The sequence below is a fragment of the Lontra canadensis genome, unplaced genomic scaffold (genome assembly GCF_010015895.1).
Source record: "Lontra canadensis isolate GAN:19392208 unplaced genomic scaffold, GSC_riverotter_1.0 scaffold83, whole genome shotgun sequence".
Taxonomy (NCBI): Eukaryota; Metazoa; Chordata; class Mammalia; order Carnivora; family Mustelidae; genus Lontra; species Lontra canadensis.
In genome coordinates this window covers 5708311-5731369 of record NW_022631077.1, presented here as the reverse complement: position 1 = coordinate 5731369, position 23059 = coordinate 5708311, and the positions used below count along the sequence as shown (strand labels likewise).

The 23059-nt window shown below is 40.1% G+C and overlaps 1 protein-coding gene across 4 annotated transcripts in view; it reads left to right on the top strand.

The window, feature by feature from the left end:
• ASPH (aspartate beta-hydroxylase) overlaps nt 1–23059 on the top strand; it is a 213717-nt gene that overhangs the window by 56826 nt on the left and 133832 nt on the right. For 2 of the 4 annotated variants that reach the window (XM_032882625.1, XM_032882624.1), the window contains exons 4-10: nt 10786–10878; nt 13588–13662; nt 17616–17744; nt 19919–19951; nt 20909–20965; nt 21450–21500; nt 21958–21990. In XM_032882625.1, coding sequence (XP_032738516.1) covers nt 10786–10878; nt 13588–13662; nt 17616–17744; nt 19919–19951; nt 20909–20965; nt 21450–21500; nt 21958–21990 — 471 coding nt within the window. Of the gene's footprint in view, nt 1–113; nt 707–10785; nt 10879–13587; nt 13663–17615; nt 17745–19918; nt 19952–20908; nt 20966–21449; nt 21501–21957; nt 21991–23059 lie in introns of those variants that run through there. The other 2 variants (XM_032882621.1, XM_032882623.1) reach the window with 1 other exon arrangement.

Genomic DNA, 23059 nt, shown 5'->3' with positions numbered 1-23059 from the left:
CCATTTCATGTGTGTGCAGAGATAAAGACCATACTTTAGCACTAAATTACTGTCCTGTGAATTAAGAGATGCTTTCAATAAACTTTTTTTCCTTTGGTTGGAAAACCTGAAAGTTAAAGAACTCACTAAAGAAGAGCTCAAGAAAGAAAAAGAGAAACTCGAGTCAAGGAAGGAGAGTAAGAACGAAGAGAGAAAAAAGGGGAAGAAGGAAAAGGAGGATGACCGGAAGGATAAGAAAATTCCTGATGCAGATATATCCAGGAAAGAGTCTCCTAAGGGGAAAAAGGACAGAGAGAAGGAGAATGTGGGCCTAGACAAAAGTGCTAAAGCCAAGGAAAGTAGGAAAAAGTCCACAAATGTAAAGGATACTTCTAGTAAAATGGCGTCCAGAGACAAAGATGACACAAAGGAAGGGAAAAGTTCTGGCAGACATGCACACTCCACCAAGGGGAATAACCAGAAAAGGAAGAACTGAAAGCTGTAATATCGTCATCGCAGGAAATGGTAATGTTCTTCATCATGATTTGCTGCTAAATGGCATAGAAAATTTTGTACTGCTCCAGCTGGGGACGATGTGTCAGCTAGCCCTTGGGTGTATCTGTTGGTGCTCAGTACGTAAATTGTTTGCAATTCAGATGCACTGTCTTATGCCTCTCAGTTTCAAAGATGACGCTTGTAAAAACCATGTAATAAAAATGTGATGTAATAGCTTCAGTTTTATTAATTTATTAATCATGTATCCAGATAAATGTATATCTATAATATGAATTGTAATGAGCTTCTTAATCGACTGAATACTTCTATCGGAGTTAAATCAGAATGTTAAGATTTTCCACAGTGTGTATATGCGGAGTGCCTTTCAGGTGTGGCAGATGGTCAGGTAGGTGGGAGGTTTTCTTCTTTCTCCCTTTACCCTTTTCTTCCCTCCTTTCCCTTCACGCTTCCCTGATTCTCTCTCCCCTTCAGCTGCCCTTCTCCCTCTCTCCTTCCCCCTTTCCCTTTCAACCCTCTTCCTTCCCCTCTCCCCTTCCCCTCTTCTTCCCCATCCTCTCTCTCCCCCTCCTCAAGCTCCTGTGGCAGCCCCTCAGGGGCCTCTTTCCCCCCAGTCTCTCAGGGGTGGCCCCTTCCTCAGGCTCTTTCCTGGATTCTCCTTTTCTTTCTCCTCCCCTTTTTCTCCTTTTGAGTCTCTCCTCCCCAGTCTTTTTTATTGGCTCTGTTACCTCCTCCTTCATGCCTCCATGCCTCCTGGCTACTCACCTTCTTCACTTCTCTTCCTGTCACTCCTCCCCACCTGCTTTTGTCACCCAGTGCATGCAGTGCCTACTGTTCTGAGAACTCTGGATGCAGTCATGAATAAAAGGAACAATTTGATATAGAAGAACAATTTTAGAATACCTTTACTGATGATATTTTTACAGACTCAGAAGAGAAATAACAAGACTTTAAATATTTCAAATTAAGATACGCTTTCATTTCATATCACACAGTTTTTCAGTTATTTTGGGGGAGTGGCATCTGTTTTTCATATTTGATTGTATCGTGGTTTACCATTTCTAAGGAGCTTCAAATCCGACATCTAACTAGAGATCAGAACTTAATCAGAAGACATTTAATAAAATGCAATTTCAATAAGAATGTACTTCTACAGATGGTTTGTGCCGTCCTGTGCATGAAGTCTGAAATCTCTAATTGTGACTGCCGGTGAGATTCAGTTATGGATGGGAGAAGAGCAGCCTGATTTGTTGTAACAGAATCTAAAATGTTGCCACAAAGCTTTTACTTATTTATTTTTTAATAGTTCTTTGGGGGCGCCAGGGTGGCACAGTCGGTTAGGTGTTCAACTCTTGGTTTCGGCTCAGGTCATGATCCCAGGGTCATGAGACCGAGCCCCGCATCAAGCTCCACACTCAGCGGTGTCTACTTGGGATTCTTTCTCCCACTCTCTCTTCCCCTCCACACTGTGTGTGTGTGCACTCTCTCTCTCTTTCTCTCAAATAAATAAATCCTTAAAAATAATAATTCTTCAACTTGTTCTGTGAAAAGCTTAAAAACAGACAATTTGGCCTAATTGAAGATATTTCAAATCAGAAATGAATTAGCATTAAGTGCCAATGTTCCTAAAAGAATTGTGCGCCATTTTCTTATGGGCTGGCACTCTTCCTGCTTAAAATCAAGCACTTACACATTTAGTTGACAAAAATTCCATCTGACAGAATTATACAGAAAGGGGAAATCCTAGAGAATAAATCCCAATCTAGCTAATCCAATCCTATTATTTTCTTGTTCAAAAACTGTGGCCCAAAGAAATTGTAACACGTGTTCACTTGGGGTTTTGTGTGTCAATTAGTCAGGGTTTTGTTGTATAGGTTACCAGAACATTGGAAACCACACAGGGAATTTTATGGCTTATTTGGTTGGCAGATACAGGAGCAACGGCTTCAGGTGGGTAGATCCGAGTCCAGACCTGTCCTCAGAGCTGGGTTTCTTCTACTTCTCAAGTCTTGGCTCTGCTGATGCTTTTCCTTGACTTTTTAGTCTATCTGGAGTTGGTACCATTTGATGAAGAAGATGGCCCTCAACAGGCCCCAGACAGATCTTTCTATTTAGTGCAAAGAGCCAATTTTCTGGAATGGCTCTGACCAAAAGTCTCTGAGAGAATTGCAGCAGGACTGGGTACGCCTGGTGACCATTTGTGACCCTTCCTGTAGTTGGGGATGGTTAGTCTTCCCGGCCTGTCTCCTGTGCACAACGCTTTGGGTGGGGGTTGGAATGGGCCCCGCTAAAACCGTAGGTAATGTTTCCTGCAGGGAAGACGGTTTCTGGGGAGAGGCTCCCCAGAAGAGAGAGGCTCCAACTGAGCACTGACCAGAACAAGCAGCAAAACAGATACTCACCACACACATGAAAGTTACATCATCTTAAAAACATATCCTGATGGTTGATCTTGCTGCTAAGATAAATGGATTGATTTTCTAATTCATGTACCAAATTTTAAGTGTTATTTTTTTCTACAGATTTTTCTTTTCTTTCTTGGAGGAGGGCTGATGATTATATTTGCATTTACCGAGGGCATTCTAATAATTTCTACACTGATTTTTAAGAGATAAAAGTGATGTGGGATAAAGTATATAAATGCTAAATTTAAGTAAACGGAGGTGGGAAAAAAAATCTAAGAATAACCTAATCAGCGGTAGCACATTCACATTATCTATTGCTTGCTATAGCGCTTGGAAATATTTTACTTCTGTCATAGTTTTCCTTTGAATATCAGCTTAAGAATTAAATTGGTACATCTCTACTAAAAGCATTTAAATATATTTCAAGAGCTCTTACGAACTGGGAATGGTTTATTTTCTTTCCTCCTTTTTTCTTTCTTTCCCCTTTCTTAAGTAAATGAAGGCTTCTGCTGAATTTATTGAAGCTGAGGTCACACTTCATCTAACTGCGTTGCCACTTACTTTTCAACTAAAAACTGAGTGTGGGAGAAACTTTGCTCCTGATTAATGGGTTTAAAACTGTGCTTGTATTCTGACTTTTACTCATTTTTAATTTGGAGCATAGTTATTTCTATATTCTGCTGCTTCATATTGTTATCTAAGGATAATTAAAACCAGAGAGGTTATTACTTTTTGCAAAAAGTCATCTAAAAACAAGGACAAAAATTTCCTAATACAAAGTAGTTGGGAGTAAGAAGAAATCCTGAAAAGAAAAAGTGAAATGCTAAGAAAGTAAGTTTGCCATATCCCAAACAAAAATTTTTTTTTCAATTATACTATGAGATGATACATCAGATTCTGAGAAATGACATTACTGGCCTAATTTTCCTTAAATTTTGTAGGATAGTGTTTCACATGAGTGGCAAGGTCACTGTAAAGATAAAGATGGTCAGTTTTATAAAAATATTTGGGAGCCTAGCAATTTTTCCAAGAATCCTTTTTATCCTTTAATATTTAGGTGACTTCTTTTGAAGAAATAGATCATCCTTTTCTCTTCATTTGTTGTGATGCACAGTGTCTGTTTCATTCGTTAAGGGTTTGTGTGTATATTTAAGGTTATTGCCAACATCGTTAGTAATCGCCGTTTAGAAATCTTATTACTATTTTTTTTTTTTTACAAGATTTTTGGTTTTACTTTGTGGGTGATTTGCATTGTATATAAGTGGTCTTCTCAACATTTCATGGTAAGGGAGAATTTGCTAGATAAATTGACGTAAATCCGTCAGCATGAATGCCTGAGTTAAACCCAGGAGGATTCAGTCTGTAAGTATTTAGTTCATGGAAAATATTTTATAGTGTTATGAACTGCTTAGTCATACAACTCTGTACCTTCAGACATTTTCATAATGATTATTTGGATGATAAGGAATCTCTCTCTATATATCTATATATATTTCCATTAAAAAACAGATAAAAGTAATACACGAGTATGATTTTTAAAATTTTAAATGTTTTAACTGTAGTGTCATTTTCTATGAAATGGGTCTGGTGACTTAGGCTCCATCTCCTGGCTTTGGTTCCTTTCTCCCCAGTCCTCCACTATTCCTTTTTCTGGAATAATTCTCCATTGGTAACAATTCTCCAGATTGATTAACTGGGATTATTTCACTAGGAAATGCATCTTAGAAATGCCAGTTTTCCTCATTTGTAAATTGAAGATAATACCGTCATGTGGCTGTGGGAACTAGCTGGTATTGATTCTGGGTGAAGAGCTGGCACATTGTTCATATCCCCCCCCCCCCCCCCCCCCCCCCCCCCCCCCCCCCCCCCCACCCCCCCCGTGTTCTAGTTAAAGAGAAGGTTTTCATTCTTGGGAAACAAGGGTGGGTGTTATGATGTTGCAGATCTGCTAAGTGTTATTCTCATGGAAATCTTGTTTGGAGTAATCTGAAAAGATCACCAGTAACAGTCTTCAGCCTCCTGTCCTTCCTCTGTTTGCCCGAAGGTAAAACCGCGTGCCCTAGATGTTTATTACCGGGGTTTGGGTATCATTTTTACATAGAAATTAGTTTTCACAAAAGCTTCTATCTTATAAGCCCTACAAAGCGGGAAGTCCTCTATCTTCCTTTTCTTTGTTCTCATTTCATACCTCATTTGATTTCACTTTATGTGTTTTTATCACTCTACGTTAGCATCTGTACATCATAGAGTTCTGTCATTTATTTCTTCCTTGCCTCAAACATTACTGGTCTCGTACCCTAAGAGATGAGAGGAAGAGATGTATTTAAATCTTAGGAAGACATATACTTAAAGCTTTTGTGCTATTTTTGAAAAGTACCCATGTGCAGTATCATCTCTCTTTTTCATGTATTGATCCATTCAACAAATATTCTGAGTATTTGCAGCATTCCAGACTGTGCTAGGCACTGGGGATACAAGTGACAAAGGTGACTGTCGTCTCTACAGTGAAATGTTAGGAAATAAACAAGGGATGGAGGAAGAAAATAATGAACTGGAGCCAGCTAATGCCAGCACTGCCCACTCTTCCCCTCTGCCTAGAATGTGTTCCCACTCATGCGGTGGGCCATGTCCCACCTCTGCTGCAGGATCCAGCTGACTCATCACGTCTGCACTAACATTCTCTCCGATCTTCCCGGACGGCAGGGGAGGGGAGAGGACACTCCATGTCTTCCCAGTTATCACGCTCATCATTTTGCGCCATTCCTGCATTTTGCTTTCTACCAGACTGTGATTTATGTCCAGGACCTATCATGAGAGCTGAGGATAATAGGCATCCAATAGATACTTACTGAATGATGAACATACAAAGCCCAGATCATGTAAAAATACTTCAGCTTTGTATATGCCATTGAGTAATACTAAAAAGAAGAAAAAAGATTTTTGAAGACAGGTGTAGGCATTTCTGTGATTGCAGGATGCTTTGACCACTGGGACGTTGACGATCGCTGTGTTCATGTTGTATGCATGCAGGGAAGGTGGTAAATTCGGCTCTTCTGGAAGAAAGGAAGGGAAAAATTAATTTGTGGGAAGAAAATGGGTGTGTATTTGCTGGATTTGAACTCTCTCATTTAATTCTTGCCTTCTAAGACGAGAGTTTTATCCCCTTCCCATACTTGAGGATAGCCAGGCTGCATCAGTGGTAGTGTGCTCAAGATGGGATTCAGGTGGAATTCAGTGGCGACCCTTTCGGTGCGTGAACCCGAGCTCCTGTTTTCTGTCTTGTGTTGCACGTGTTAACGCGAGCCCACTGAGTTCCAGTCTTGGTGGACACTCTTTAGCGGTCCTGAAACCCGCGTCTTAGAAGTGCTTTTGGCAATTTCATTCTGAGATTGAGGTCGTCCTCTTCTGGCAGTCTGTCTATGTTGGATCACGTGAAGACGCTTTGAATCTGGAATGGCTCTTACGGTAGATCATGGGGCAGCTTTTTAAGTTTCTGACAGGTTCAGAATTTTGACAGGGCTGCAGTTGGGATACCTGCAAAGATCTGTATTTGCTGATTTTACAAGCAAGGAGCTGCAATGACGATTAGTGTGGTCCATCAGTATGTGCGTCTTTCTGGTTTTTCGGTTTTCCAGAATATTTCTCAAGTTCATGTACCTATTAGGGTTATTCTTGGGGTATATTAATTTATACTGTCAGACTACTTGCATTTGAAGCAGTAGCAGTCCTAAGCTCTTCCGCTTTGAATCTCAGCATCTGGAGTAACCTAGGTAGGTGAGATCAAAATTTTCTTCAATCTCTACACTACTGAATCTGTATGCCAAAGATCGATAAACCAGTTTTTTAAAATGCCTTCGCTTTTACGGGCTAAGTCTTTGAAGTCCTATTTGTAATTCTCACTTTCTCAGATTTTGTTGAGGAAGTGGTTTGTACAGACCCTTAGGAAAAAATGAATCCTTTATTTTCAGCCAGAGTGAATAGCTCCACGATCCAGTGGCCCCAGGGCCTTTCTGATTCTCATGCCCTTGCTTCTTTTCTCTAGCTGCACGGGCCACATGACTGTTCATAGCTCCCAGCACCTGCTCACCCCAGACCAGCTGGGAAATTTGTACTTGCTGGTCCAGAGCCTTACCTGGAACCTTCTTCCGGTAAAAGTCACAGGGCCACATCCCTGGTTTCCTTCAGGAATCTCTTCACATTTTATCAATGAGACCCTTCTTCATCAATTCACTATAGATAATCTGTCCTCGTTCCCTGATGGCCTGGCACGCCCTGTCCCATATCTTCCCTGTTCAATATTCTCTAAATATTTCAGGTTTCTTATTTTTTAAATTTTTCCCTCCCTATGAGAAGTAGGGCTTTTCAGTGTTCATTTTCTGGAGAGCAGTGCCTTCCATTAGTAGGTGCTAAATAGTTGTTGAGTGAATGAATGCCACATGCAATTTAGTAAGTTTTAAACTGCTACAAACAGATGAGAAGAAAATACATTTATTTCCCATTGCTCTTGGGTATAGTGGGGTAGCAGTGAAAGAAGTAAGGTAATATTGGACTAAAGTAACTGTCAGATAGTCAAGTTGGCTATGAATGTTTGACTTGAAGTGCTCACATCACTTACTTTATAACCTTCCATTTTTAATTAAAAATTGTAGGAAAAATGTAGGAAAAAAAAATAAATTAAATTAAAATATTGAACTTCTTTTGGCAAGTTATATACTTATTAAATGCAGACATGTTTCTTTCTAATTTCCTAATTTTTCGGATGCACCCAGAAAACCAAAAACAAGGTATGCTTTAAGGCAATGAATTGATTCTTCAAATCATGCAGGGGCTCTTGTGGTTGACTTGGAACTTTCATTCAACCCTAGATAATTACTTTCAGGCAATATGGTTATCCTGTTCCCTTTGCCAGCTTAGGGATGGAAGTGGGTTCTGGTTTTGACTCTAAAAGCTGAAAAGAAGAGCTTCCAGCAAAGATTTCCTCACGTCCTGAGAGAAGCAGAGGAAGAGGTGGTTCTTTGTTTCTGGATGTCCTCTGGTCCAATAGAGGAGCTTGCAGCTGGGTGAGCCCTGATGGCCTGGCTGGCGCAAGGGTGACACTAAGCACTGAGAGCGAGCCTGCCTGTCTCTGCACTCCTTGGGAGATGAGACAGTAAATTTCCTTTTCACTGGAGCTAGTGCGAGGCGGTGTTTTGTTATGCAGTCCCAGAAACATCAAAAGTGATGACATTTGTTTCATAATGTAATTTTGAACATTTATTTCAGGACTACCTCCTTACCATTTATACCTCGTCATAAATCCAGTTTGAAAACCTTTGATTACTAGTTGGGGGGGGAATATATATATATATATTTGTTTAATTTTTACTTTTGCCTTAAAATCTTTTATGAACCTGGATTTACTGCTGTTTCCTGAGGAACACTTATTCATGGACTAAAGTAGATTTGGGTGGCAATATAATTTCTCAAAACACCAGAATGAAAGTTTATAGGCCTAATTGTTCCCTGTGGCTTAGCAGACTAGTAAGAATTAGTTTAGAATGCATTTTTTTTTCTTTTTTAACTTTAGAAAGGTAATGGGGATCTAGGGAAGGAGATATGTCAATGTGATCCTCAGCTGCTTTGAAGTTTACAAGACTGTTTACTTTTAAATGCTGATTTCATCTCTGGGAAATAGCTGTGACCAAGTACCAATAAATTTACAATTCAGCTGCCACTTTCGACAGGAAAGAAAACTGCTCAATATTTTCTCTTGTTATATGCTTTTGCTTTCTCCTGTAGTTCTACAATTTCAATTTTAGAGACAAATAACTCCAGCTGATATAGAGAAGGCTGAAAACGAGGAGAACCATATGTCTAAATATTGGTATGCTAGTAGTTTTCAAACACTTCTCACATCAAAAATTGTTTTCAAATGAAACTGCCTAAAAATCTAATAAGAATGGGATTTGCAGGCTGTTTAAATCTTTATTGTCTGGTGGGGAACTATTTCACTGCTTATTGAACCCACGGAGCACAATTTGAAAACCTGCTGCATCAAGGATTAGTGAAGAATGAACCTGTGAGTTTTCATCCAAATGGAGATATTTCTGAAGAAGAAATAACAATTCCAGCACAACGGACAGAACCTGGGCTGTAGTGGTGGATGCCGGGCACAGATAAGAATCTCTTTGATAACAGTAGGAAACTGTTCTGAATCCCCTTTCCCACCTTTATAGCCTTTCGCCTCTCTAGTGCTGCCATGGAGCCCTGGTCACAGAGGATCTCCGCAGACCTCAGGAGCCTCACTGTTGGGGGCGTTCAGCCCTCTAGCAGGTGCTTATGGGCACCTGTTATGTGCCAGGCATTTCCTGAGGTGCTGAGAGTACAAAAATCAATGACACAATTTGGAAGGTTTACCCTATTCATTCAGCAGAACGTAGCAATGAATAGTTTCATACCTGTTCCTTTAACAGTTGAGAGACTATTGAGGAAGGGATTATTTAAATGGGAAAGAGCATGGGAGTTTTCGATCCTAAATTTGAATTTTGAAATGTAATGGGTTTTATTAATAAGGCCTTCGTCTCTACCCATCTCCCCCTGAAATTGAACTACATTTAGGATTCATGGTTATTTGTGTATGATCCCTTTGGAGTCTACGTTACAGTTCGAAGTCCCTATTTTGGTAGGAGTAGAACACAGCTGTATCCATTGGTGTTTGTTTTGATAGTGTCAGGTTTTTTATGTAAATTGTGTGGAAGATAAGTAACTGAAGCAAATATAAGTGATGGGGTAGAATTCTGTGTATCTCTGTCTCACTTTCTTTAGGACTGGGGAGAAGAAGGTGGGAGTGTGTTTTTGCCAATGAGAGAAAAGAGAAGGGAACAGTCAGGAAAAATACAAGGAATCAAAAACAAGTAAAAGAAATTGAGAGTTTTGCAGATCACAATAGCATATGGACATTAAGAGTGGTCTGAAGAGCTTGAGAGAAGAAAAATGCCTCTTAATTCTGTACTGACCTTTTCACTGTAGGTCATTGACGTGCATGACACACTTCCTCTGGTAACAGTTGTTGGTACAAGATTCTCGCTGGGGTTAACGTAGAGCCAGGAGCTGGTGGAGGAAATGACAGACTCTGGGACCTGGGTTAGCTTTCTAAAGAGTTGTATTTAATTGAGGTAGATTTTAATGTTCTTCAAATAGAATATCAAAGAAATAATTTAGTCTAATATAGACTGGTGTTGACTTTTAAAATCAGCTTTCATGTTCATTTACCCCGATGTTTTATTTTCCTTAAGACGTTTAAAAAAACAAAAACAAAAAACCTCGTTTGCATGTCTTTTAGCTCTTTATAGAACAATATGATTGTAAGTGGTACCTTGAGAAGACTGTAAATAGTTATGTATGATTTGATTCTCATTTTTAACTATAGTTTTTAAGAAGAGCAGGTAATTATATCTAAATCAAAATAGGGCATTGAAACAAATAACAAATTCAGGTGTATCTTAGTTGTCTTGCAGCTGGATTCAGAGCTGAAACAGCAATTAATTAATCACTTTTGAACACGGGGAGCTTGAACTCATATTGAACTTCTTTTGGCAAGTATACACAGGACTATTTTAGAGATCCGTGAGCGCTTAAGCAGGGATTTTTTGTTTTATTGTTTTTAAGTGAAAGGTTAACTTAGGTAAAGAGATGGTCAAGGCCCATGTGAGGTTAAAGAGCAGTCTGCCTTCCGACTTCAGATTTTAAGCACCTCCACATTCTCAGGGAGTACGAAGTCTTGAAAACTAAATTACTTGCACTGTTGATGAAGTGTTTGAGAATATTGTTTTTCCGGGCTTAATATGTTAAAAAAAAATAAAAAAGGAAAGGAAAAAAACTCAAGTTAACTTTGTGAATAAAAATGCAGGCCTTAAAGAAAGATCTGCTTCAAAGCCAACAGTCCCACCTGAAGAAGCTGAGCCATACCCGTGGCTGGAGGAGCAGGTTCCCGAGGACTCAGGTAAGCGCTCCTCCACCTCCGACCCAGATGTGCTTCCTGCTGCCGGCCGTGCCGCCAGCTGTTTCCAGAAGGCTGCTTTACCCATAATTTGTGTCACGATGTTTAGGGGAATATGATGTATTTTTTTCTCCTTCTCTTCTGAGATTTTGAAGTAAACTTAATATTTTCTGGTAAAAATTTACACAGGATAATTTTAATTTGGGGGATCAAGAATCGAAGGCACAGAGGAGCAGTTAGGAACACCATGAACTATATGCCGGGCTTCTCCGGTTCCAGAACTTCTTGCACTGAAAACACAGTCAGACATGCAGTGTACACAAGTGTCGTCATTGTTCCATGATCTAATGGAGGCCTACTGGGCTACCAGTCTTTCTAATAGGAGGGTCCCCTTTCTCCGTCAGAGACTTCCCAGACCCCCACGTAATGCTGTGGAGGCCCGTTGTACATCCACATGAATTCATAGATAAACTCAGTTATCTCCTTAGTCGCCCAAGGGCCTGTGACCCACAGAAAGAAAATTCCTAAAATCTGTGAATAAATTATTGGCAAATGATACTGAAATCTATTACTGTCATTTCCTGTTTGTGCTGTGATATGTATTGCAAAATGTGATTTAATTGCTGCACGTTTTCCCTTTAACTAATCATTCTCCCAAATTTGGTTTCATTTTGCCACCTATTGGAAGTGTTTGGTATGACACTACATATTTACTGGCAACTCCAGTACTCTAATTTTATTATCACTGTATGAATATTTGATTTTCTTTTCTCCCTTTTAAGATCAGTGTGCTGCTCTGATGTTTTTATTTGTTCAAAACATAATCCTGGAATTTAATCTCTCTCTCCCAATCCTTCAGAATACCACAACTCAAGCAAAAGAGCTACTTAAAAAAAAATAAAAGTCTTATAATTAAATGTGTATTTGGATTTAGCATCTCAAACATTACGTTGCACTAAATAAATTTATAATTTAAAAATCTTCTTTTTCAAAGCTAATAACCCACTCTGAAATGTGCCATTTACTTCTGTTCTCCTTTTTAAAAATTTTTCTTAATACTACTCTACATTTAACTGATAACTTGTCCTTCTGAATCCATCAGTTTATTATCAACTCATATCCTTTCAACTTCTTTGCAATGTTTGGTTTAGTTTAAATGTTGCCTTTCAACCTTTCTACTATCTAGATTTTTGGCTTCTTTCTCTTCTCTATCTGTTCTACAAACCCAGGTACATACCTTTCATTACAACACAATAAAGTAAACCCTCTCTTGGTCCCTACAGAACTTTGTATCTGCCCTCCAGTCCTCGGCCCTGTAGTAGCCAGATTTATGAAACAAGAATCTACAATAGCTTTCTTCACCTTATTTTCCACCCAGTTTTTAACTCACTACAGTCTAGCTTCTGCCTGTACTAACCCTCCCCAGAGGAAAGGAGGAACATCACAGAATCATGGAAAGATGAAACAGCATGGTGGACTCACCAAGTTCAAAGCCAGGGCTAGTAGCAGGTGATTCTGGAGAGGCTTGGGAGCAGGTCTTGATTGTGGAGGTCTTCTGTTCTGAGGAGCTTAGATTTTCCTCTGTTCGGGCAGAGGGAGCTATTAGAGGGTTAAGCAAAAGAGCAGAGTGCCATCCACTCTAGTTACTAATCTTAGATTCTCTGTGGATGGTGCTGTCAGCAGTCGTGAAGCTAGGAATTGGTTAGAAGCTCTCAGGGGCATTGTGAGAGCCGAGGAGGGAAGAACAGAGATTGGCAGGCTCTTCTGTAATTGTATGTAAATACATATAAACGTGGTTTGTGCCATATAACCATCTATAAAAATAGAAGGTACTTTCCGTGCTTCAGGAATGGTTTGGTAATGTGGTTAGGCTAACAGGCTCTTAAACTTTTTCCTACCTGAAGCAGTTCAAAGGAGTTTACTCCGTTTTTGTCATCGAGGATTAACACGTCAGGGTAACCAACTGATGTCATTGGCATTGCTTCCTGTGACAGCATGCATGATACTGAGTCTAGCGCTACTTTAATTTACTGAACGTGGATGTTTGTTAAAGAAAATTTATCACAGTGTCAGTGTCATTATAGCTTCTTACTTGTTGCGCCACATTTCAACAAACCCGGTAATCCAATAAGCAGCACAGTGTTGTCGGGATGTCGTTAACTGATAGTGTTGACTTTTGTAATTTATATCTGTTTCAATCTGTGGATCTGGCGGATGGGCTTCTCCAAAGCTGAAAGGATTGCCAGTTTTCACGTGGGGTCTTCTCAGTTCTGACCCTCTCAGTCCTCACACTAGCCAGGGGGCCCTTTCTCCTGACTGTCAGGGAAGACAGTGACTGGTCATGCCCTTTCGTGTATATTGGCCTCATCTTCCACATTTTAATCTTTGTTTCCCAGTACTTCCCTCCTGAAAGCTTTGCCCATCCCCTTTTCTTTATTCTATCATGATTGTGAATTTTGTTAATTAGAAAACAAGTAATTTTGCTCTGTGAGGTGTTTGCTAAACATTTATATATTCTGTCAAAATAAAACCAATCTTAAATATTTACTGTGTTTGCCAACTTATAAAAAGGGGGCAAATGAATATGAAAAGGTAGCATAGTTGATGAACCAAATATAGTCACTGAAATGTGTGTACCTGGATGTCATGTTTCATGTTCTTCATTAATATCTAGATATTTTTCTACTTAGTTATGTTTTGTAATCATTTTAGGACCTCGGAATATTGAAGATGAAGTAGAAGAGCAAATTCAGCCCCTTCTCCATGAGTCAGTCTACACAGAACATGGTATGAATTAAAACCCATTTTCTCATGCATTGCTTGCTCAAATAGTAATTAATTACATGAAGTGACTTTGACATGATTTTTAAATTTAAGTCATAACTGAGTGTGTTTTTTTTAATTATTGGAGACAGGTATTTCTGAGAGAGCACTGGACTCATTTTATCTTCTCCCGCCTTAATGCTAAGGAACTTATCACATAGTTTAATAAAGAAATGGTAGGAATAAATAAGAAGAAATGAGTTAAGACCAATGATACATCAAGAACAGATGGCAAGAACAGGGAAGAGGAAAGTAGAACACAACCAGGCAAGCTGTAATGGGCTATCTGGCTGCTGTCGGCCGCCAAACCTGCTGCACACTTGGGTGGTCGCCAGAGCAAAAAGTACATCAGTCATATTACCAGGGAGGAAATGAACATGCTATCTACATAGAGAATATAAAACATTTCCCCAGATCTTACATCTAAAGCATTTCTTACATGCAGTTCTGTACAGAGAATATTAAATGATACTTTAGAAACCCACGCTTTAGGATTTTATGAGCCTGTTTCTCGAAACACCCCTTGATAAAAGCAGAGCGTATAACCCCAAGATGTAACTCACAAAGGGATTTTGAAGAAGGCAGAGCACATGGTAGCCTGATATGCCTAATGGTTTGATGTCAGCTGAAGAGAGTCCTAAAGGAAAAAATTATGTTTCTTAAAAACAACTGGGACTCTCTATCATTGAAATTGCTTTAGCAGGTGTGCTAAACCATCTTCCTCAGTCCTGGGTGTTTGGATGTTATGTGTAAAGCATCCCAACCGTCTCTGTCTGTGCCTGCTGGGGAGACCGTCTGCAGCTGAGCTGGGGGTTTTTGCCATTGGCTATCTGGGGTCTAGGAGCCCGTGTCTGTGCATTACTGGCTTCTCTACTCAGCCAAGAGAGCTGCTGCTTCTGAGCGTGTGTCTGCCCCTCTGGGCAAGCCCGGGCTTTCCCTTCCTACATCTTTGGTTCAACTCTAACCTAACATGAGGATGATGCAGTCTAAATAAATCAGGGATTTCAGTGCTGTAACAATGAACTGTAATGGTTCTGTGTGGGCCTTGCATAGACGTTGGCATTAGCAAAGGCTTTCCCAAAGAGGTGATTTTATGACTTAATAGCTGAAGGACTTAATAGCTGAAGGTCATGCTTTGCCAGGTGGGTGTTGTTCGTGGAGGGTCCCAAGCAAAGGGCATGGCACGTGGGCAAGCCCAGAGGAAAAGAGGATCCGAGGGTAGTTCAGGGTGGCCGGCCAGTGGAGTACCTAGATGGAGAGTGATTGGCAAAGGGTGTTTGTACTTGATTCACAGAGGAATCGGAACCACTGGAGGGCACTAGGGAGCGCTGTGCTGTCTGTCTGCCCATGAACAGGAGCGGAGGGAGTGTGCTGCGGCAAGAGGAGATGGGGGCCCTACTGGTGATCTGAGTGGGTCAGGATGGTCGTTCGAACCAAATTTAGCCAAGGTGGGGAGAGAGAAGCGTGGGACGATATGGTAGACATTTGGATGGGTGGGTGTAGGAAGCCAGACAGAAGGGGGAGGAATCAAGTCTAGCATTCCTGGGTTTCTGGCCGCAAGCCTTCCTCTTGGACTTACTCTCTGCTTTACTTAGAAATTCACAGAGGCCATGGATTTAAATGTAATTTGTGTTGCTTCCGAGTATATATCTGCAGCCCTATGTCCTCTGAGCTACTGGCTTATCCAACTGTCTGTTGATCTCCATTTGCGTGTTTTATGGTCATCTCAGACTCAAAATGGACTTAAACACAATTCTCGATTCCTTTGCATTTCAGAGCTCTCCCCCACCCCCTAAAATTGTACTTTTATTCCACTCTTTTATATTTAGGTCATGGTCTGACCCCTACTTAGTAGCTTAAGCTAAAAACTGGGGAGTTTTTCTTATTTTTCTCTCTCCTCCTGTTGCCTCATATGGGACCAATGGGCAGGTCCCTCCAGCTTGGCCTCCAAGCATGCATCTGGACCGCAGTGTGGCAGCGTCACTGTCCCCTCCTGTATGATGGCTGCAGAGGCGTCCAGTTGGGTTTGTGTTTGATATGCCTTATGGGGACCTTTTCTTTTTCTTTTTCTCCTCTCAGTTTCCTCCAGTGCAGATGCTCTCTTTTCTTTGTGATTGCCAAGTTTGTCTGCCTCAAGACCGTTGTACCTGCTCTATCTCTAGCTGGTGTGTGTGTGTTTTCCGGTCGAAACATGGCCTCCCTGAGCACCATCTCTGTCGTAGACTCTGGCCGCACGTTCTGCACTTCATCGTGGTGTTTCGGGGCCTCTGGCTATCATGTACTAGCTGTGTGGCTTTAGCCGAGTTCCTCAAGGTCCTTGTCCTTCAAAGGGGGACGATAGTACCTACTTCCTAGGGTTACAATAATGGCCGAAGAGGGCTTGGCAGTGCCTCAGATGTAGTCAGCCTTCAGGGAACCATTTTACTGGGCTGTCACTGACAGAGCAAGGGAGACTCAGATAAAGCATGACGTTCGGTTGCTTTCCCTACTGAAAACAGGGACTTTCCATTAAGTAGCAGTGGCCAAGAGTTAAATCCTGCTCATGTGAAAACCATGAAGTTGCCCTGGATAACGTAAGAGTAAGGAAAAAAGAATATGGAAGAGGGGGTGTGGTAAAATCAGGGACAGGAGTTAGAATTGGTGATTGGTTTGCCGATTAGCAGAAAACTTGAAATGAGGAGAAACAACGTAGCAGGCTGTGACTGAAAGACAGAAAACAAATAAATAGTGTGGCCATAAATGGGCCCACACAGTTCAGTACCAGCAGAGGACATCGCTACGCCATGCTAAAGGTGAGGGAAGGAGGCCTTCCTGCAGTGTTTGAGGAGAGTTCAGTGGCAGCAGAAATAGCAATAACCTGATGATAATGATGATGATGACGATGACAACAAGAATAACACAAGAACAGTAACACCTAAGTGGTTACTGTGGTCTAGGCAGTTGTCCAAATGCTTTAATTCTCACAACAATGCTGTAAGTAGGGAGTCCTACTATTTCCTTTTTATGGGAGAAAAATCTTTGGCACAAAGTAGTTATGTAACTTCTCCGGGGTGTCACAGCTGATGTGGAAAAACCAGATCTGGAGCCACACGCTCGAGACCCCACACTCCTGAGCCCCTTATGGCCCTGTGAGCATAGCTAAGTTGCTTGTGTTGCTTGGCTGGAGTGTTATGTATAGGACATACTCTGCTTGAAACCGCATCAGGTTACTGCTGGGAGAGTTTCTTACACCACGACGACAGGCTAAACTGTATCGCGGTGGGATAAGTAGCTTATCCAGCATCTACACAAAAGAAGCAGAACAGCTCAGGATATCATAAAAGTTCGTCTCAGAAGAGAAGAATAGACATTTCTGTGTAACTTATAGGCTCCACATAGCAACCTTTAGATGCAAAGTGTAGTACATGTGACCTCATGCAGATGACCTAGCATACAGCTGACAGAGGTGTTTGGCCGTTCTTCGCAACACAGCATTTTATAGAGTTACTTAAGATTGGTATGTGGAGTTTTAGACCAGTTCTCAGTGAGCGGTCCCAAGGTGATCTTCTCTCTAACCTGGTGATAATTGAAGAGGCAAATACGTTAGCAATTAGAAATTCCTTTATTCATTCCTTAAATACTTACTGAGCATTTCTTATGGCTAAGCAAGGCCCTGGGTGCTGGGCGTACATAGTAAGTAAATATATGAGGTCCCCGTGCTTGGTGAGTTCATGTTCTAGTGAGAGAAGGCCTTTGCCCCCTTCAGGTGGACTAGCACTTGACCAGAGTGAGGACAGAGGCTCAGAGCGGGCAACAGTATGTGCGATGGCCCAGACGAGGGGCAGGGACTTCGGAAGGGGCTTACGCGTCCGTGTCAGCTGCTGCCTCTGGGCCCTTGGTGTGGACTCATGTGACTTTGTTCGTTGTGACCATTCAAGGGGATGATGATGTACAGCAAGAAGAGGCTGGACAAGCAAGAGAACCACAGCTGGAAGATGATGATTTCCTCGTAGGAAGTGATGCAGATGATGGATTTGAGCCCTTGGAGACCAGAACATTTCATGAAGGTAGGAAATGTCTTTTGGTTTCAGAATGAAACCCAGCAGTCACTTTGTGATTATGATTATTGAAGTCTTTCTTAAACGCCTTTAAAACAAAAATTTAATTTTATCTGAAGTTTCTTTTTAAGTGGAAGCTGGGAAGTCCAATTAAAACTAATTTTTTCCCTAAAATAAATAGAAATCTTGATTTTGATTCAAAGCACTTTTTTTTTTAAATTATTTATTTATTTGACAGACAGAGATCACAAGTAGGCAGAGAGGCAGGCAGAGAGGGGTAGGGGGAAGCAGGCTCCCCGCTGAGCAGAGAGCCCAATGTGGGGCTCGATCCCAGGACCCTGGGATCACGACCTGAGCTGAAGGCAGAGGTTTTAACCTACTGAGCCACCCAGGTGCCCCTCAAAGCACTTTTTTAAGGAAACTGTCAGAATATATGAAGTCCTTATAGAAATGGAAAGTAAGTGAAATGCTTTAGCACATTGCTTCTACTGTGCCTTTCTTCCTGGAGTGCCATGTATCAGAAGAAATTCAGAAAATTGATGAAATATTTTATTTGGCAATCTGTCACAGACTCTTGTTCTAATATGAACTCCATAGTCACAGTTTATAGAACACAGTTCTTAGCTTCTATACCAGGCATTGACAACATTTTTCCTGGAAATAGCTAGAGGGTCAGTATTTTAGGCTTTGCAAACTATATGGCCTTTATTGAAACTACTCAGTTCTGCCGTCAATAGTGCAGAAGTAACCTTAAATAATACCTACGTATTAGGTATATGTAGGTATAGGGATATGTATGGCCATGTTTCAGGAAAACTTTATGTACAAAAATCCTAGTTTGCTGATATCTGTTCTGTATCAGTGTCTTCCATTAAATGCTGGTTATTTAAAAATCCATTGAGTAGCTTACCTTGGATCATCTGCAGAAGGCAAGTTAGAGGTACAGTTATTCACTGTGAACCTATAGAGAGAAGGAATTTCTCTGATGAAGAAAACATTTTTTCATACATTTTGTGTTCTGCTATGTTTTAATGTGACACTACCATGAGTATTTATTTGAAGCCTTATTAAATGAGCACACATGCTTTGTTCTTATGGTATATATTCTCAGATCTTTTTTAAGGTGGCCCTTAAGACTTTAATGAGGTGTTGAAAGATCCTTTTTTTAACTTTTTAATTAATTTATTTTTAAAGTAAGCTCTCTCCCCAATGTGGGGCTTTAACTCATGACCCTGAGATTAAGAGTCACGTGCTCTACCCACTGAGCCAGCCAGGTGCCCTGAAAGATTTTAATCCACAGGTTGTACTCTGATTGATTCATGATGTTTTATTTAGAAAATAGAAGTATATAAATGACATATTTGTGTGTATATAATTTTATACCTAAAGTGAATACTACTGAAACATAGTTTGAGATGGGTATTTCATTTCTAAAGAGTAAAACTAAAGAAAAAGGTTGAGAGCATCCACACAAAATCAACCATCTAGCCCATTATGTTCCACCATATAATAATCATCAGAGTCTATGGTTAAGTTGCATCAGGACCCATGCAACAACATAGCTCCACATGCCGCAGAGGATCTGGATAAGAGGTAGGACATAGATTCAGTGTGAACTTAAAAGTTGTTTATTGATAGTCTTCAGAAATTAAAAATACTCTCACTTCATGTAGTTGTTAAATTAACGAGGTTCAGTGGAGTGGTGAGAATCCTGTGGCAGCAGCCCTTTGCTCTTGGGGGACGGCGGGTTCAGTTACGAACCATTTACCTTTCAGCTCCCCGTCTTAGAAAGTCTCCTCTGTCTCTCCTTGTGTTCCCACCTGTAGACTGTGCTTTTGCTCTAGACAACAGGGCACCATGGTGGAATGTGAAGTAGACCATGATAGCCCCCTTTCCAGGTCCAGGCCTGTCACTGTGATCCTCTGTTCAAATCATCCTCTCGTTAGTCCAGGCTCTGGTGGCATTGAGTGGGTCGAAGAGAATGAGGCATTTCTAAGTGTAGTTCTAGTAGAAGATAAAGTGTTTAGCAAACAGTTAATGGATTTTTTTTATGTTTTATTTTAATAATTATTTGCTTTCAGAATAAAATCAATGACAAGCATAGATTCAGGATCTAAATCTACAGAATATATGCATACAACTTGATGAAAGTAGTAATATTGATTTTGTGTTATTCTTTTCAGAAATTGAAGATAGTTACCCTGTAGAAGAGACAGGTGAGATTTAAACTTAATACTATTCTTTTAATTAGAATGAGTCTTTTCTTATAAAAAGAGCATCATGAGAGAAAACATTATCTATGGTTATCTATTAATATATTTTATGTCATAAAATATATAGATACAGTTAATTATATATAACTTAGATATATTATGTCATAATTTCATCTATATGTTTCTTTGTGAATATAGTTTTTGAGCTTTTGAAGTCTACTCCTGAAGATAAATACACTGTAATGGGATGGCTAGGCCAAGAGATATAGTAGAAGTACATGTTTGTAGTCTTAAATTACAAAGTCAAAGAAAGGTCAAAATTGTGTATTGTCACTAGTCACGCATCCCCAGAAGATATGGCCACACTGGAGATGGACATGTCATCTCTCAGTCAACCTGTGTTGGCCAGTTTTTCTTCCGGTGCTAGAATAGATCCCTTTCTTTGTGCTTGAGGACCCCATGATATCCTTGGCTGGCATGGAGGACCTATATCGCTTCAACAAATGCTAGAATTGTATTGCGATCTGGGAGTACTCAGGTACTGGGTCCAAGGGTGAGGGGCTGGGGCGTGTGTGCCCTTCCTCAGGCACGCTCTGCAGCAGGTGCTTGCTGAGTGGACGGGAGGAGGGCTCACCTGCCCCGCCATCTCTGGTCTCTCTCTCTGTCTCTGTCTTATTAGTCTTTGGCTGAATATAGTTGAATTTGTATAATCTAAGTGAGACTATAGCCTCACCAGTTTGCGGTTCAGTTATAAACCCATTGATGATGGGGACTGTCTCATTCATCTTTGTGTTCGGCATTTCCCAAAGTGAGTGCCTGGGTGACTATAAATGTGAGCATCATTATGATTTGATTTTACATTTCTGTCACTCTGGATATTATGCTTTTCCTATTTTGAGTATCAAGTGCAATCCTTCTTGAGATAGATTTGTAATTTCCTAATCATTTCTTAACTTACAGCTTCACAGGTTTATAATCAGGATATGGAAGAGATGATGTATGAGCAGGACAATCCAGGTTTGTGATATGTTTCTGTTTAAGGCACTGGCCAAGGCCATTCTACCCCGGGGTTAATGATTCACTCAGATTCGACAGAGTCCTCTTTATAATACTCACAGTCCTTTTTGGTTGCCCAGACATTTATAGAAATTCCTGAATATAGTTTAATATTACATGGAGGAATGAGGAAAAAGGAATTGTATTTTTCAAACCACCATTGGGACTTTGCCCTTTGTAGACAGGATGCTGGGAAGGCAATTTGGGAATTGATGAGGCGGAGTGGTGTAGTGGAGTCTCACTGGTTTTGTTCCTTCCTGTCTTTGTGACTGACAGAGCAGATTATGGACCTTTATTCAGCTTAAATTTTATTGTGTGATAATGGTAATATCTATCTCACCCAGTTGTGAAAATTGGAATTAATTTGTAAATACTTCAGAATGGCATCTAGTAATGTGTTTGGTTTTTTCACGTTTGACAAAGGTGTATATGTTTTTCCTTTTAGATTCCATGGAGCCAGTAGTGGGTGATGATGAAAGAAGGTACCATGAAGCAGGTACTGAATGAATATTTTCATTAGACTGTAAACATTACTCAAGGCTTTATGGTTGTAATGCTATGTTAAAGTGATTTTTCTTTCAAAGGAGTCAGAGAAGGAATCCTAACACCTAATACAAGTCTTTTCGCTTTGTAACAAGATTCGATTATGAAAAGAGTATCAGGCTTTCATATTTTAGTTCATCTACACTGGCACCATGACAATACAGGATGTTAATCTGTAATGCTACTTTTGCATATCTTACTTTTTGCCAGTTTGAAGAATTTTTATGAAAATAATTTACTTGTCCTTGTGTCTAGTGTTTTTGGGGCAGAGGCACCTATCATTGACCACAGACACTGATATTTAAGAGAACAGAATTCTGTATTTGAGATTAAGCTGTGTTTTTTTTAGCTAAGCAGTTGCATAGAATGACCTGTTTAATACTGAGTTTTATTTATTATCTTTTCTGCAGATGACCTTACATACCAAGACTATGATGAACCAGGTTTGAAAATGCTTCTCAACCTTAAGCCATTTACTTGTTTTAAGTCAACTCATAGGTTTTAGAGTTATAGAGGGTAGTGTTTTAAGCTTCAAATACTGTAACTGAAAATCTCCAAATGGATGGGAGTTTTCAAAGAATTTACTTGGGGAGATTGTTTACCTCCCCCATTGGTTCGGCCATTGACTAAATAATTTCTTAAACTGTTTTCAAGTTGCCTTCAGAAGCAGTTAAAAATTATTCATGAAAACTTATCTCATACTTTATAGTCTTAGCTCTCTTTCGACTAACATAATGTCTGATGCATAGAAAACTAGTGAAAGTTGAACTACTCTAGTTTCTTCTACAAAGTAATCCCACTCTTAAAGGAGATGGGTCTACTGGCATGAAGAAAAGTACAAAAGAATTTCACTGCAGGCTTAAAAGTGGCATAAACAAAAGAGTTTGGGCATGTTTTTGTTATGAGTGGCACTAGATTCAGATTTGGGCATTTATATTTTCAGTTTGTTGCCAAAGCACTCCCCAGCCTGTTTTATTAAACTCCACAAAGTAGATTCTATTTTTTGCGACTTCCGAGATGAAAGAAATAAGGTTCGGAGAATGTAAGTAATTTGCATAAAATAATATGACTAAGAAATGATAAAGCCAATGGTATATCATTTTTATTCTGCCACCTTCATAGATGACTCTGTAAAAGGAATAGAGTCAGTTGAGCATAACTTCGTGTGTGAAGCAAGAAGGACGGAGAAATGTATAGTGCTTGCGTCAGATATAGAGGACTTTGCATGCTGATGGTTTGGGGGTGAATGGTTTGACATTCAAATAGGAGCAATATGGAGTCCCTACTCTCAAGAAATATATGGTTTCATGACAGTTGGTGGTTCTCCATTGAAGAAAATTAGGACTGGCTGTGTATAAACCTGATATGCTAATTTATTAAGGACATGTACTTAAGATTTAAGGCCCTACAAAGATGACTAGTCACAGTGGCTATTTGTAATGGAGTATGAATGATGCCATTGGAAACATCCTGGATTCTGTCTTGAAGAACTAATATTTTTATAAGAAATTA